We start from the raw sequence: 15,808 nt of genomic DNA, 5'->3' as shown, positions 1-15,808 counted from the left end.
AGCATATTTGAAAAGTAATGCACACTTTTGTGACTTTCATGAGAGCATAAAAGTATCTTCTATGTAACTGTGCATGTGGGATTCTTCCATTTCTGAGCCTTGACTAAACCTGAGCAATAATACTGTTATTTAGGAAATCTGGTGTTACCCAAAAGAAATCCCTAAACTAACAGCTCAAAAGATGTAGCTGTTTTTAAAATCTCTGGTAATGATACACAGGTTGGTAAATCTGAATCTGATGTGTCATACTGTAAACATCAATACCACAAACATTTTTTAAAAAGGAAGTTTATTGGTCTTTAAATGGCTCAAATTGCAAATAAAGCAATTGGGTAGTGGCATCAGCCTAAGACATGTGATGTGTCTTTGTCAGTTGGCTTCATAGCACCTCAGTACCCAGGAGGAAAGGTCTCAAAGCAAAGTCACATTGTTAGTGGTTAGGACCCCTGGTTAAATAAGACCACAATGAGTACACATGGAGAGTGCTGGGCCCATGGGGCCAGTGTTATTGGTACTTTAATTCTGCACTTGGCATAGCCTATGAAAAATCCGAAATAAAAGATGTACATCTCAAACCCTTTAAGGACAAATATTTAACATAACAAGCCAGGTGCAATATATAAAGAGCTGAGTTTCCAAATAGCCTATTTTAGTTAACTTTACTTACACATCTGTTACCTGGAATGCCTGAACACATCTTTGACTTATTGAAATTAGGACTGAACAAAATGAAAGAAAGACTCTGTAAATCAACTGTCCTAGCTCCATTCCAAGGAAGAAAAGAAAAATCGGACGTCGACATATTTTCCATTGAAGTTATGTTCCGAACAGCATGCTAGAATTCTTCCAGTGGGTGCACCACACAATGGTGACACTAGCCTAATGTTTGGCCTTTGTGCGCTTGTTTTCTGCACAATACTCAGGTTTGATTGCTTGATGTTAACTTTAAGGAAACTATAGCTACAGCATTCTTCATTATGAACACAAACAGGCTACAAATACACCTAATAACTCCCATATAGCCACACTATAATCTCATGAGTACAAATTTAAAAATTAACAGGTGGTGACCTGGCCAGGTGGCTCAGTTGGTTGGAGCATTGTTCATACATCAAAAGGTTGTGGGTCTGATTCCTGGCCAGGCAGCTGATCGATGTTTTTCTCTCGCACTGATGGTTCTCTATATTTTCCCCTTTCCTCTTTCTCTAAATATCAGTAAAAACACATCTTGGGGTGAGGATTAAAAAAAAAAGGTAGCAAGCATGAATATTTTCCCAAGGCGTTCTAGTGCAATATGCATTAATTAGCACTATTGATGTTTTTCCTGTGACTGCTCCAAAAAGAATTTAAAAACTTAACACATGCTTACCACTTGAAGAAAGGGATTTCCAGGGACTAGCATCTTAAAGAAAAGAGTGTTCACTAAAACAACTGGTGCTGAATCCTCATAGTCTAAAATTATCTTACAAGTGTATGCTGTTCTTCCTTTTAAACTACCATATCGTTAATTAAAAGCAATCAGGAGCTCTGGTACCTTACTTTGAAGATCCAGAGTATGGCACACATTTTAAACCTGGACAGACTCCTAGCAGACAGTTATTTCTCAAGAATATTCTTTACAAAAGTTGTATTCCTTATCAGGTATATAGTCTCTCACCAGGACACATGGGATAATGGGCCCATGGCACCAATGAGGACACACCCAGAATGATGTAACTGGGTATTTTTTTGAGTTTCTAAATTAAGGCATATTAAAAAATATTCATGTGCAAGTTTACACCACTTTTCTAAGTTAATCACCAGCTAATTAATGCAGTTTCACAGATAAATTACTCTCATAACTATATGCAACAATCATGCCAATAACTTTTCTTCTATATTTTGCATAATGGTTTAAAAAAAGTGGTACAGTTTAACTATCATGTTCACAATTGTCATTTTCAAGGCAGTAGAGGACTATGACATTTTAAAATGATATAAAATACTTTTCTTCCCATTCTCCACCCCCAGCACACCCCTTTAACAGTTTAATGAAGACTGCCCTCAAAACACAAGCTCATACATTACATTCAGGACCGTGATAATGCAGCCAGTTACGAAATAAGTTGAACTTGCTTCTTGGTGAAGCCACATTAATTTCTTTTTAAAGTGAATCTGACTTTCAGTGCAGTTCCAATTCATGCTTTTAGTGATACATAACAATTTCCAAAATGTTAAAGTAATTTCAGTCAATTGAGCCTTCGATGGCAATGCTTATAAATTATATTTATTAGTATGGCCAAGATAAGAAAGGAGTTTAGGCTTTGATTATAAAATGCAGCATCTTTCTCTGATTCTCTTGGCTAAACTTTTCCTTTTCTTTTTTCCATTCTTTTCTTTGCTATCTTCCATCTTTCTGGCTCGAATTTCCCTCATTAAATCAAAAAATACCTAGAAAGAAGAAAAAAAGGTAAATAAAGCAAACAGATTATATGAACTTGGTACTTCTTAGAGTCACAGAAGTAACCCTTGGACATAATATAAGAATACATACTTAGCCCTGGCTGGTTTGGCTCAGCGGTTAGAGCGTTGGCCTGAGGACCAGAGAGTCCTGGGTTCAGTTTCAGCTAAAGGCACATACTTCAGTTGCAGTTTGTCCCCGGCCCCTGTTGGGGTTGTGTGGGTGGCAACCACTCGATGTGTCTCTCTCACATCGATATTTCTCTCTCTCTCTTTCCCCCTCTCTCCCTCCCGCTCTATCTGAAAGAAATGCAAAAATATCCTTGAGTGAGGATTAAAAACAAAACAAAACATATTTAAGAGCTGTTGTCTGGGGAGTACAGGGAGAGGAAAAGTCTACTTCTCTAAGTACGTTGGGGAAACGTGCAAATTGGGAAATTTCCTGAATTACACTTTTTGGTAAAAATGTTCACATAATATAACCCCTGATCTTTCCATCCCAAGTTTATCTTTTTAGTCCTTGCCCGAGGATATTTTTCCACTGATTTTTTTTAGAGGGAGAAAGAGAAAGAAAGATTGATGTGAGAGAGACACAATGGCTGGTTGCCTGCCGCATGACCCTGACCAGGGCCAGAGATCAAACTTGAAACCAACAAAGGGTCTTTGACTGGGAATCAAACCCATGACTCTTCAGCCTGCAGACTGACACTCTAACTGCTGAGGCAAACGGGGCTATTCCAATTTTTAAGATAAAATTTTAAAAAGCACTACAAGTGATGATAGCTCCAAAGATAAAACTCAATGAATTATATCTGAAATTATGAAAAAGCCTAATTATGGAACACTGCAGATTTAAAAAGAATGTGGCACATTTATATGCAATGACATGAAAAGAACTATAAGACTTATCTACTGTACAATTTAAAAAGCAAACCACAGATGTTCTATATACACAGAAATGCTATACATATAAGATATAAACACATTACACGTTTATAAACTACTTACTGTAATAATCCTATTTATACAGGGGAAAAACAAGCAAACACAAATTCTCCCTTAGATTCTGTATGCACACCTATAAATGCAGGCAAATGTCTGGAAACATACATGCATGTTAGCAGCGGTTACCTATAGGGAGGGGAGGGAAGTGGAAATTTGGTGAAGAGTGACTCACTTTTTCCTCCTAATACTTCTCTCTCCATATTATAAAAACATTTTTTAATACAATGAACATGTGTTCATGTACAGTAAAAATAAAAAAATGCCTGGCTGACCCATGCACCAAGAGGTCATTGTTTCGATTCCCAGTCAGGGCACATTCTTGGGTTGTGGGCCTGATCTTCAGTGGGGGGCATGCAGGAAGCAGCCAATTGATATTCTCTCTCATTGATCTCCCTCTCTCTACCTCTTCCTTCCTAAGTCAATAAAGGAAAACAATTAAAACAAAAACAATATTTAAAAGCCAGAGCATTTATCTAGAAGGGTAACATCAGATGAACCTGGCACCCAGCGAATACACAAGCAGGTTTGTCAGATGGTCCACTAACTTCTGGGTGATTTCCTGTGATAGGCATAGCCTCCTGAGACAGGCTAGGCTGCAGCTCAAGAACTCTGATGGTCACAAAAATTTTTCACAAGGTAGATTTAAAATCTGGCTCCTTGAAGTATCTACCCAATGTGGTCTATTTGGAATCCAGACGAGGATTGGCATCTTGTAGGAAGCTAGTATCTATTTTCTGTGACAAAACATGACACTTGCCCATTTAATAGGAGGAGACAATATTAATACCCTAGAAAATCTGTATCAGGCTTTTAGTAGTGGATGACATACAATATACGATACAACAATGACTGTTTTGAGAAAGAACACAGGTACCAGCCCTGGCCAGTGTGGCTCAATTGGTTTATGAGAGACTAAGCAAGCCTCTTTCAAGTTTAAAAATAATTTGCATTTCTTTTCTGTGACATGCTTATTTATGGTTTTGACCATTTTCCCACTGGGTTGTTGGTTTTTTTCTTACTGTCCTATAAGAGCTCTGATAATGCACAGCACCATACTTCCCAAGGGCCTCTGATGGCAGCAGATGACACTACAAGGACTGTTACAAGGGCAGTTTCGTAGCTTGGACAGTTACTGTTCACCTCTCTTCCCTACTCCTCTTAGTTCCAATATGGTTTAGAGTGTGTACTACAACCTGCTCAAGACATCAAAGTATATATATATATGTTAATGTTTAGATAATGTTCAATGTTGCCCTTCAAAACCCCAAACATACAACCTTAAAACATATTTTCATTAATACTTAAAAAAAATTTGCCAGAACTTTAGAGAAAACTGGTATACTGACTAGTAATTGTGTAGCATTCATTTTGTACAGCTATCTTGGACCCACAGGAATCTGACCATGTAACTAAAAAGTTTAACCCACTTAATACAGTAATGACACTATCTTAAGACCTACAGTAAATGAACAAAAACATTTCTAATATTTTTAACCTAATGATTTCTGGATCAGGGTTGTGAATCTACAAGCACAAGCAGAGGAGTTCACTAACACTTTAGGCCATCTACAGCTGTGCTGTTTAGTCAGTGTGTTTCAGCAGTCTACAGTCTGCACCACCTGGGAGGTAAGAAGTATGCAAGTTCTCAGGTTCTACCCCAGACCAGATGAATTAAAATCTCTGGGGTATAAGACCCAGAAATCTGTGCTTATCAAGCTCTGTAGGCACATGGTGGGGCCTAGATAGTTGGGGGCTGAAAAAGGCCCCATCTTGTGGGCTCTAACCACCTGTACTGCTTCAGTCCAATGGGCAGTTTTCCTAAATACTGACGACAATCTCTGGCAGCAGGATGAAATGCACCTAGGAAGGCTCCTAGATATAAGGGTGTTGCTCTCCCGGTATCCAGGACAGGCCAATCTGAACAAAATGGGAATATAAGGAAAGAGGGTAGATGGTTTTCTTTTCCACTCAGGGAAAAACAGAGGTTGAGGGTGGGGAGTGCAGTTGTACAGAGATTTAAAAATCCTCCAATCTAGGGTAGGGCTCCTTCACTTTTGAGAATTTAAATGGGGCAAGACAGGTCTGAGGACTTACACAATTCCTTCTAAATCATCCAGCCAATTAAGATAAGAAAAAAAGGGGGAGGGAGTTGGGGGTGGGGGCAAGAATTCAGGTCAGGAATCCTATCAGTGCTAAAAATAAAAAGTACATTTTGCTGCATTGTCTCATGTTATAATGTCTCAAGCCAAGGGACAAGGTGAAGAAAGAAATCCCTAACATGTTGCACTTGAGCATTCAGGGCTGATAAAAATCAATACATTAAAATGTTATTTGAAAGTCTCAGAAATCTCTCAACAAAATGGAGCAGAGTTAAAGCAAATCAACCTATTTTTAACATGTAGTAAGGTGTGCCTTTACCTTGTCAACATTAGCACGTGTTTTAGCAGATGTCTCCACATAGTTAACATTCCACTGATCTGCTCTGGTTTTTGCCTCTTCTACAGAAACCTGCCTTTTATCTTCTAAATCTGATTTGTTACCAACCAGTAGAAATGGAACATTCTCATCTTCTTTTACTCGTAAAATCTGCTCCCTGGATAAGAGAAAATGAGAAAGAAACATTAACATTACCTGTACTGTTAAAATAACTAAATACCAACTGCTTTTGGTATTTGCTTATTTGTTTCTGCATAATAACAATCACCTCATTGAAAATGAACAGCACTTCTTCCTTATTCTACCATCAATCATTTAAGTTATACATTCACTTAACTGAAAAGGAAAAAATACCCCAAGGAAGACAGTATAAAATATGACAGATGAAGTATGAAATGAAAATATCAAATACAAACTTCACCCTAAATGCTTTTCAGAATTCCATCTAGGACACATGACATTTAGTCATCCTATCTCTTCAGATTCCACTTGGCTATAACAGTTCTCAGACTTTCCTTGTTTTTGATGACCTTGACAGTCTTGAGGAGTGCTGAGTACATAATTTGTAGAAAAGTATCTCAGTAATAATTTGTTTGTTTTTCTCATGAGTAAACTTAGAGCATGAGATTTTGGAGGAGGAGTTTTTTTTTATCCTCACCCGAGGACATTTTTTTTGTTGTTGTTCAGGTAGAGTGGGAGGGAGAGAGAGGAAGAGAAACATCGATGTGAAAGGGACACATCGAGTGGCTGCCACCCGCATGACCAACCAGGGCCGGGGACAAACTGCAACCAAGGTACATGCCCTTAGCGGGAACCGAACCCGGGTCTCTCGGGACTGCAGGCCGATGCTCTAACCGCTGAGCCAAACCGGCCAGGGCGAGGGTGCCATTCTTATCGCATCATATCAAAGGTCCAACTAAATGGTTTTAAAGCCCCACACACGCCAGGAATATCTGGAAGTCAGCTCGAGTATAGATTTTGCATTTAGAGATCAGTTTCAAGATATGAAAGTGTCACCAATTTTTAAACTATCATGGTTCTGTCCTTCCTAGTCATGTGACTCTGAGTAAAGTCCATTTTTTTGGCCTCGGTTTCCTCATTTGTAAAGTGGGACTACAATAATACCTTCCTTATAGGATTAAACATAAAGTGCTCAGAACTGTGCCTGGCGTACAGTAAATATTCAATAAATGTTAGCTGCTCTTACTGATTATTATTAATCCAATGAAGAAAGATGTTTTCTAGTAAAATCAACAAAAGAAATTTGTAAAACTTAGGTTTACTAGCTTGCTATCTTATAGATGTCTCTTCTTTTAAATTAAGAGACACTGAAACTATAGAAACATCAATACTTTAGACTAAGAGAAAATAAGAAAATTAAGGGGATCATCAGAATGACAGATCAGCAAGGTAAACATGATTTTGTACAAACCTTACTGTGATATTTGAGACTGAGTATAAATCTTTGTCATGGCTTATTTTCAGATTAGTTTACTTTGTGCCTCTTAAACAGCATCTGTTGAATACAGCCACCACCTCCACTGCTGCTAACATTTTATTGAGTGCTCACAATGTAGCTGGTACTTTAAATGTTTTAAGTGCTTTACATACATTATCTCAATGAATCCTCACCCAAACCTACAAAGTTAGTACTAATAATGTCATCCTACTAAAGATAAGGAAAATGAGGCACAGAGAAATTATGTAACTTGCTCAGAGTCAAGTCACAGTTAAGTAGAAGTAGGATTTGAATCTGAGAAATCTAACTCCAGAGCACACACACAACTTCTACACTACATACTATGGGGCCTCCCTATAATGGAATATCTAAGGGAACAAACCTTGTTCAAGAAGGTTTAGTTCCCAAAAGTTATTTATGACAAGAGACCCCTACCTCTGATATGGAATGAACACCAAGGTGTCCACTGGGTATTATGGTGAGGGTCTCCACGTTACAGAACATTTCCCCTGTATGGCAAAGTTACAAACTGGCAGAGGGAAACCTCTTTATTATATTTCTAGTCATAAGAACAAACCTGTGGGAGAAGATGAGGTGAAAGAAAAGTGTTGATTATAAAAATACAATTTTACCTTTTTGAAAAAATGTTTTCAATTAGTTGTTTCAACTGAGGGTTGAATTGATACTAACAAAATTAGTAATATTATAATATGATGTCATAGAATACTTTAATTACATATTTTAAAAACAACGCCCTATATAAAAATGTTTAATACATTAAAAACAATACACAGTAGGGAAAAGGGCTGTATTTTAAAAAGAAAACTCGCCATATTCTATTTTAATAACATAAAATGGGATGGCTGTGTGGTGTTATAAAAGAGCCATCATTCATTTAATGAGAGCCAGTATTGCAGAGTTGTTAAAAGCAAGAATATGAAGGCAGACTTCCTGCTTTTAACTGCTTTGCCATCCCTAACTGCACAAACAGGGGAAGTCATTGAACCTTCATATGCTTCAGTTCCTTAATTTATAAATTTGGATAATACTTTTTTTTTAAAAATCACATTTAAGAAGTCACCAACTTTAAGCATTATTTATTTTATGCACCACTAAGAAAAACTGCTGCCCATTATAACCTAAGATGTCATTATATACAACAGTTTAGATTTTAGCAAATGACAAAACGTAAAAAAATGAGTCTTAGAATCTATGAAATACAGTGATATCTATCTCATTTATGTTAATACTTAGAACAGCATATGGTAACCACTGTATTAGGTAGTGTTATTATTTTTATTAGTACATTTACCTGATTATTGATAAAGTAGCAAACACTCTGACCCAGTGCTTACAGGACATTCTCAGAACCTGAATCACTCATTTTTCTAGTATGAATAAACTATGGACCATACATATAGTCACCTCTATCCTTCCCTGATTTGTACTTATGTTAAACATCCTTTCAGAAAGTAAAAATGTTAATGGAGCACTGTATCTGGGTGACACAGGCTGAGCTGTACAGTTGTACAGAGTGCAATGTTTCCTACCACTTATGTGATTTCTTGCAAAAAGCATGTCAACAACACTCATCATTATTGCTGTTAAATTCATGATGTATTTGTGACGAGGATTTTGGCCAATCACAATCTTTTTTCCAGTGCTGGTAACAACAAATTTGCTGTTAATTTCTTACAGTTTCCTTTATCACCAACAGCCTAAACTAAGATGTTAATAATAACTGACTTACCACTCAGTATCACTAACCATCAGGAATATAAGAGTGACTTGAATTTGTGACACTAGCACTTCTGGTCATATTATATACAATTATTAGTTTATTTCTTAATAAACACCTAATAAGCAACCATGAGTCAGATGCTTCAAGAAGACCCACTATTGAAATTACAGTGTGTTTAATGCTATTAGAAACATGGCCATGGAAAACTTGGACTTACTGGGTTCAGAGGTGAGAAGACAATATTCTTTATAGTTATTACGTTGGTTTTATTAGCTTCTTTCCTGGATGTCAGAAAAAGATAATGCTATGTCGAGAACCTTCATACATATTTGCTTACTGTGATGTTCTCTTCAAATAGAGTTAAAGAAGCTACTACAGAATTTTAAAATAAAAAAGTACCTTTACAAGCTGGTCCAGCTTCTTCATTTTTGATATAAGAAAAGAATAAAAAAAGTAAGAGAGTCTTCTAACATTTCTATCAAGTGCTTACTAAGCATTATATGTCATATGCTAGCAACTGTGCCAAATACAGGTACTAGAAACTCTGACATGGCTAAGAAATGGGTTCTGTTCTTAAGAATTTTTTACATTGGACAGCTACATGCAAAAAAATGAAACTAGACCATCAACTTACACCATACACAAAAATAAACTCAAAATGGATAAAAGACTTAAACGTGACCCGTGAATCCATAAAAATTCTAGAAGAAAATGTAGGCAACAAAATTTCGGACATCATACGGAGCAGAATTTTCACTGATACATCACCTAAGGCAACAGAAATAAAGGAGAAAATGAACACATGGGACTACATCAAACTAAAAAGCTTCTGCACAGCAAAAGAAACAATCATCAAAATGGAAAGGCAACCCACTGTATGGGAGAACATCATTGCCAATGATGTATCAGATAAGGGGTTAATATCCAATATATATAGAGTGCTCCTACAACTCAACAAAAGGAAGACAAAGAACCCAATTAAAAAATGGGCAGAGGAGCTGAATAGACACCTCTCCAAACAGGACATACAAATGGCCAAAAGACATATGAAGAAATGCTCAACATCACTAATCATCAGAGAGATGCAAATTAAAACAACAATGAGGTATCACCTCACACCTGTCAGAATGGCTGCCATCAACAAATCATCAAACAAGTGTTGGCAAGGGTGTGGAGAAAAGGGGACTCTAATACACTGCTGGTGGGAATGCAGACTGGTGCAGCCGCTATGGAAAACAATATGGTGCTACCTCAAAAAATTAAAAATTGAACTTCCATTTGACCCAGTGATCCCACTGCTAGGAATATACCCTAAGAAGCCTGAAACACCAATCAGGAAGAATATATGTACCCCCATGTTCATAGCAGCACTATTTACAATAGCTAAGATCTGGAAACAGCCCAAGTGTCCACCAGTAGACGAATGGATAAAAAAGCTGTGGTACATATACACAATGGAGTACTATGCAGCTGTAAGAAAGAAAAATCTCTTATCCTTTGAGACGACATGGAGGGACCTGGAAAGTATTATCCTAAGTGAAAGAAGCCAAGCAGAAAAAGACAAATACCACATGATCTCACTTATATACGGAATATAATGAACATAACAGTCTGAGGAATACAGTAGTCCCAGAAACATGGAAGTAGGGCACAGACTGACATCCCTCAGAAGAGGGGGTGGGGGGGTGAGAAGAGATAAACCACAGAACTTATATGCACGTATGCATGACCAATGGACATGGACAACTAAGCCGGGGACGGGGCGGAGGTGGGGTGGGGTGGGGGGTGCCAATGGGGTAAAAAGGTAAAATATCTGTAACAAAAAAAATAAATAAAAATTCATAAAAAAAATATATATATATAATTGACAAAAAAAAAATTTTTTTTACCTATAAATCAAATTTAGTATAACAGTGTGCTACTGGAGCTGGGGAAAATACATCACATTCTATCTTGGTTTGGGGGGAGGATCAGAAAGACTACATAGAGGAGCTGTCATTTGTGGTACAGGTTTGACCACATGGACTGATGACAGTCTCAAAATCTCCTTCCGATAATTGCTGGTCAGTCATTAGGATACTGTTATTTATGGGGAAGGCAACACATTGGATGTACAACAGAAGAGTAAAGAATGATTGATTCACTGTAATAGCCATAGCCCAAGAGTCTTTCTCTGGCATAGAAATACCTTATCTCCTTGAAATATCACTTTGACTTTGGTGACTATGGTGATAAAATTTATTCCATCACCTAGAATTGGACCTGCTATGACATAATAAGCACTCAAATATTTGCTGAATGAATAAGCACTGACTTTTACATAACTTTCAACTTGTCTCGCAGCATCACAAGCTACCAGAATCTGCTACCCTTTGCATTTTATCTCATACAAAACTACTTCCTTATAGAAACCAGCAAACTTAATTTTAGAAATAAATCTGTATTTTAAAAGGTTCTCAATGATACGCTTTTATAAAGGATGTCCTCTTAGAATCCTTTAAGTTCTTGAGACTTTCAAGTGTACTCAAAAAAGAATACTTTGTATAAGCCCAGGTTCCATTTTTTGCTCAGTCACCTTGAAATGACTTCTTTTCTTATCTGTGGAAATCCTTTTTATCTTTCAGTCTCATCTAATTCATGAAGGCTTCACCTGGATTCTCTGTAATGATTACTATTCATGTCTCCCTAGTTGTCACTAACTTGCTCTTGGTTTCATGACTTACTCAACTAAGCTGTGTGAATCTTGAAAACAGAAAACATACATTACATGCTTCTTTTGTGTCCCCCATACCAAATCAGGTGCATAACACAGAAATAAAAACATATAATTAAAGAATACTTTTGAATATGCATGTAGTACTTACAAGATTACTCAGCAATTTTTTAATGCCACATTTCTCTTAGGTATAAAGAGAACTCCTCTCCCCATTATTCAGCCCCACCATCAAACCAAATGGATGCCAGGTTTTGATTAAGCAAATAGTAAATAAGATTTCTAAAAGACATTGTACAAAACAACCTACTGTGCCAATCTGTGGTATTATTATTTCTATTAAAAATTTCATTTTATGCTGTCAGAACATCTGTATTCCAAGGAGGATGGCTATGTGCCTGCTGAACATTACACAAGTGCTGAGAAAACCGTGACTAATCAAAAGATTCAAAATCTGGGTCAGAGCTCCATTATGTGATCCAAGTGTTGGTTATTATGGAAGCAGGAGTATTATACTCCAAAGAAAAATACTACTATAATACATAAGGAGACTTTGGGTAGCGAGGCTGTCACAAACTCAAGCTCTAATACAGCTGGAACTGGGATAGCATCAAAGGATAAATACATAGTAGATAGAGCCACATACTGATATCAAAGAGGGAAAAAAACACAATTAAACACACAGTGAGAGAATACCAAGTAAGAACCTCTAGCTGGCCCGGCTGCTGTGGCTCAGCGGTTGAGTGACAACTCATGCACCAAGAGTTAGATTTCCGGATAGGACACATGACTAGGTTGTGGGCTCAATCCCCAGTGGGAGGCATGCAGGAGGTGGCTAATCGGTGGTCTCTCTAGTCAATGTTTCTATCTCTCTCTCCCTTTCCCTTTCTCTCTCTCTAAAAATCAAGAAAGAGATTTCAAAATGGCGGTGGAGTGAATGGAAGCTACAAGATTGTCTCCCAGGACCAAACTAAAACTACAACTAAAATAAAGACGAATCGACGGGAAAAAGCAATAAAAAAGCAGCTTGCGAGGATCATATAACCAGGGACACTGACTCGATCCTGGTAGGATTGCGGAGGCGTAAGAGAGGGGCTGGGAACCCACAGACAGCAGCAACCTTAGCTATGAGAAGCGCCCTCAGGTTAAACTCCCAAGTGGCTCCACAGCGCAGAGCAGGGACAGACGCCAAAATAGCAACAGCCACTCACCTTGGACTCCGGCAAAGAAAGGGCAGACTGGACTGGAACTGTGTGGAGACACTCTGGATTTGGAGGGCGCTCAGAGTATTGGCTGAGTTGCAGCCATGCAGGACGGTGGCCATCGTACTCCTTCCCAGGGCTCTGGGGAGAGGCGATGGACCCTCCCTTGGAAATTCAACGCCACCCGGGTGGGCCATTGAAAAGCAAATTGAGCCCTGGCCGGTTTGGCTCAGCAGTTGGAGCGTCGGCCTGCGGTACAGAGAGACCTGGGTTCGGTTCCCGCTAACGGCATGTACCTCGGTTGCAGTTTGTCCCCGGCCCTGGTTGGTCAAGCGGGTGGCAGCCACTTGATGTGTCCCTTCACATCGATGTTTCTCTCTCTCTCCCTCCCGCTCTATCTGAACAAAAAATGGAAAAATGTGCTCGGGTGAGGTTAAAAAAAGAAAAAAAAGAAAAGAAAAGCAAATTGAGGCTCACTAACAACCAGCAACAGCCCCACCCTAAGGAAATCCCCTTACGCTGAACACCTAAGGGAGTTTTTCATTCAACTGAGAACCCAAGACTCTTCAAGTAACACCTACTGATAGCTTCAAGGCAAAAAGCTAGAAGATAACTGTACCATTCCTGGGCAAGCAACTCTAATCAGGAAAGTAATACAAGACAGTAGTGTTTAACGTGGGTCCTCCCTAGCTCATCCAAACCCAGGAGAGGGAGCCACAAACAGCAGAACACCAACACACACAGGGAAAATTTGGCAGGCTCCAAAGCCCATTGAGATAGCCAAAATAGAGAAACAGAGAAACGAAAGTCAAATGAAAGAACAAGAGACCTCTACTGAAGATGAGATAAATGTGGAGCAGTTAAGTAAGTTAACAGAGTTAGAATTCAGAGCCATGATCTTGAGGAAGCTCAACAGCATGAGTAAGGACATAAAGATGTTGAAAATCAACCAAATGGAAATTAAAAACCACCAAGAATGACACATCAGAAATAAAGAACACACTGCAAGGTCTAAACAGCAGAGTAGAGGAAGCTGAGGACTGTATCAGTGAATTAGAAGACAGGGTAGAAAAAAAAAAAATCAACCAATCAGAAAAGCAAATGTAAAAAAACGATTAAAAAACAGGAAGACAGCTTAACAGAACTGTGGGACAACTGAAAACATAATAATAATCACATCACTTGAGTCCCCGAAGAAGAAGAAAATGAGCAAGGGTTAGAGAATGTATTTGAAGTAATAGTGACAGAAAACTTCCCTAAATTGGTGAAGGAAGAAGGCATTCAAGTTCAAGAAGCACAGAGAGCCCCACGTAAGAAGAACCCAAACAGGCCCACACCAAGACACACAGTAATTAAAATGCCAAAAATTAAAGACAACGAGAGAATCCTAAAGGTAGCAAGAGATAAGCAATAGGTTACCTACAAAGGAAACCCCATAAGGCTATCAGCTGACTTCGCAACAGAAACACTACAGGCCAGAAGGGAATGGCATGAAGTAATCAAGGTCATGAAAAACAAGGATCTGAATCCAAGACTACTCTACCCAGCAAGGCTATCATTCAAAATAGAAGGTCAAATAAAGAGCTTACCAGACAAAAAAAGGCTAGGAGAAGACATTAGCACCAAACCAGCACTGCAAGAAATGTTAAAAAGACTGCTGTAATTAGTAGAAAAAATAGGAAAAAAAATATAAGAACATTACATAAAAATGGCAATAAATAAGTACATAACAATAGTTACCTTAAATGTAAATGGCTTGAATGCTCCCATAAAAAGACACAGAGTAGCTGACTGGTTAAGAAAGCATGACTCACATATATGTTGTTTACAAGAGACCCACCGCACAACAAAAGAGAAGGGTTGGAAAACAAGCTTCCAAGCAAACAAAAAGGAAAAAAAAGCTGGGATAGCAATACTCATATCTGATAAAATGGATTTCAAAAGGAAGGCCATAACTAGAGACAAAGCGAGCCACTACATAATACTGAAAGGATCTATCTAACAGGAAGATAAAACCTGGGTAACCATATATGCACCCAATATAGGAGCAACAAAATATATTAGAAATCTTCTGGAGGACTTCAAAGGAGAAATCGACAGCAATACAATTGTAACAGAGGACTTCAACACTCCACTGACATTACTACAAAGATCTTCTAGACAAAAAATTAACAAGGAAACAGAGACTCTACATGAAGCACTACACCAAATGGATTTAATCGATATCTACAGAGAATTAAACCCCAAAACTACAGAATTCACATTCTTCTCAAGTGCACATGGGTCATTCACAAAGACCACATGATATAACACAAACAAAATCTCTACAAGTTTAAGAAGACTGAAATCATATCAAGCATCGTCTCAGATCACAATGGCATGAAACAAGAAATACACTGCCACAAAAACATGCAAAAACATTTGAACACATAGAGGCTAAATAGCATGTTATTAAACAATGAATGGGTTACCAAGGAGATCAAGGAAAAATTAAAAACTTCCTGGAAAACAATGAAAATGAACACACAACACAAAATCTATGGGATGCAGGAAAAGCAGTTCTGAGAGGAAAGTTGATAGCACTAAAGGCCTACCTCCAGAAACAAGAAAAATTTCTAAATGACTGTCTAACCTCCCAACTTAAAGAATTAGAAAGCAAAGAAAAAGAGAACCCCAGAAGGAAGGAAATAGTAAAGATCAGAGCAGAAATAAATGACATAGAGACCAAAAGAGCAATTCAAAGGATCAATGAAACAAAGAGATCGTTTTTCGAAAAGATAAGTAAGATTGATGGACCCTTAGATAGACTCACC

At 38.0% G+C, this 15,808-nt stretch overlaps 1 protein-coding gene across 2 annotated transcripts in view; it reads right to left on the bottom strand.

The window, feature by feature from the left end:
- Nucleotides 1–1,206: 1,206 nt before the first annotated feature.
- The window catches only part of RALA (RAS like proto-oncogene A), a 117,489-nt gene continuing 102,887 nt past the window's right edge, over nucleotides 1,207–15,808 (bottom strand). For both annotated transcript variants that reach the window (XM_036247193.1, XM_036247192.1), the window contains exons 4-5: nucleotides 5,863–6,037; nucleotides 1,207–2,430 (exon numbers count right to left, since the gene is read on the bottom strand). In XM_036247193.1, the coding sequence (XP_036103086.1) occupies nucleotides 2,308–2,430; nucleotides 5,863–6,037 (298 nt within the window). In that variant the 3' untranslated portion in view covers nucleotides 1,207–2,307. The remainder of the gene's footprint in view (nucleotides 2,431–5,862; nucleotides 6,038–15,808) is intronic.

This window comes from Molossus molossus, unplaced genomic scaffold, assembly GCF_014108415.1.
Source record: "Molossus molossus isolate mMolMol1 unplaced genomic scaffold, mMolMol1.p scaffold_m16_p_7, whole genome shotgun sequence".
NCBI classification, from domain to species: domain Eukaryota; kingdom Metazoa; phylum Chordata; class Mammalia; order Chiroptera; family Molossidae; genus Molossus; species Molossus molossus.
This window is presented reverse-complemented; position numbering and strand designations above follow the sequence as displayed.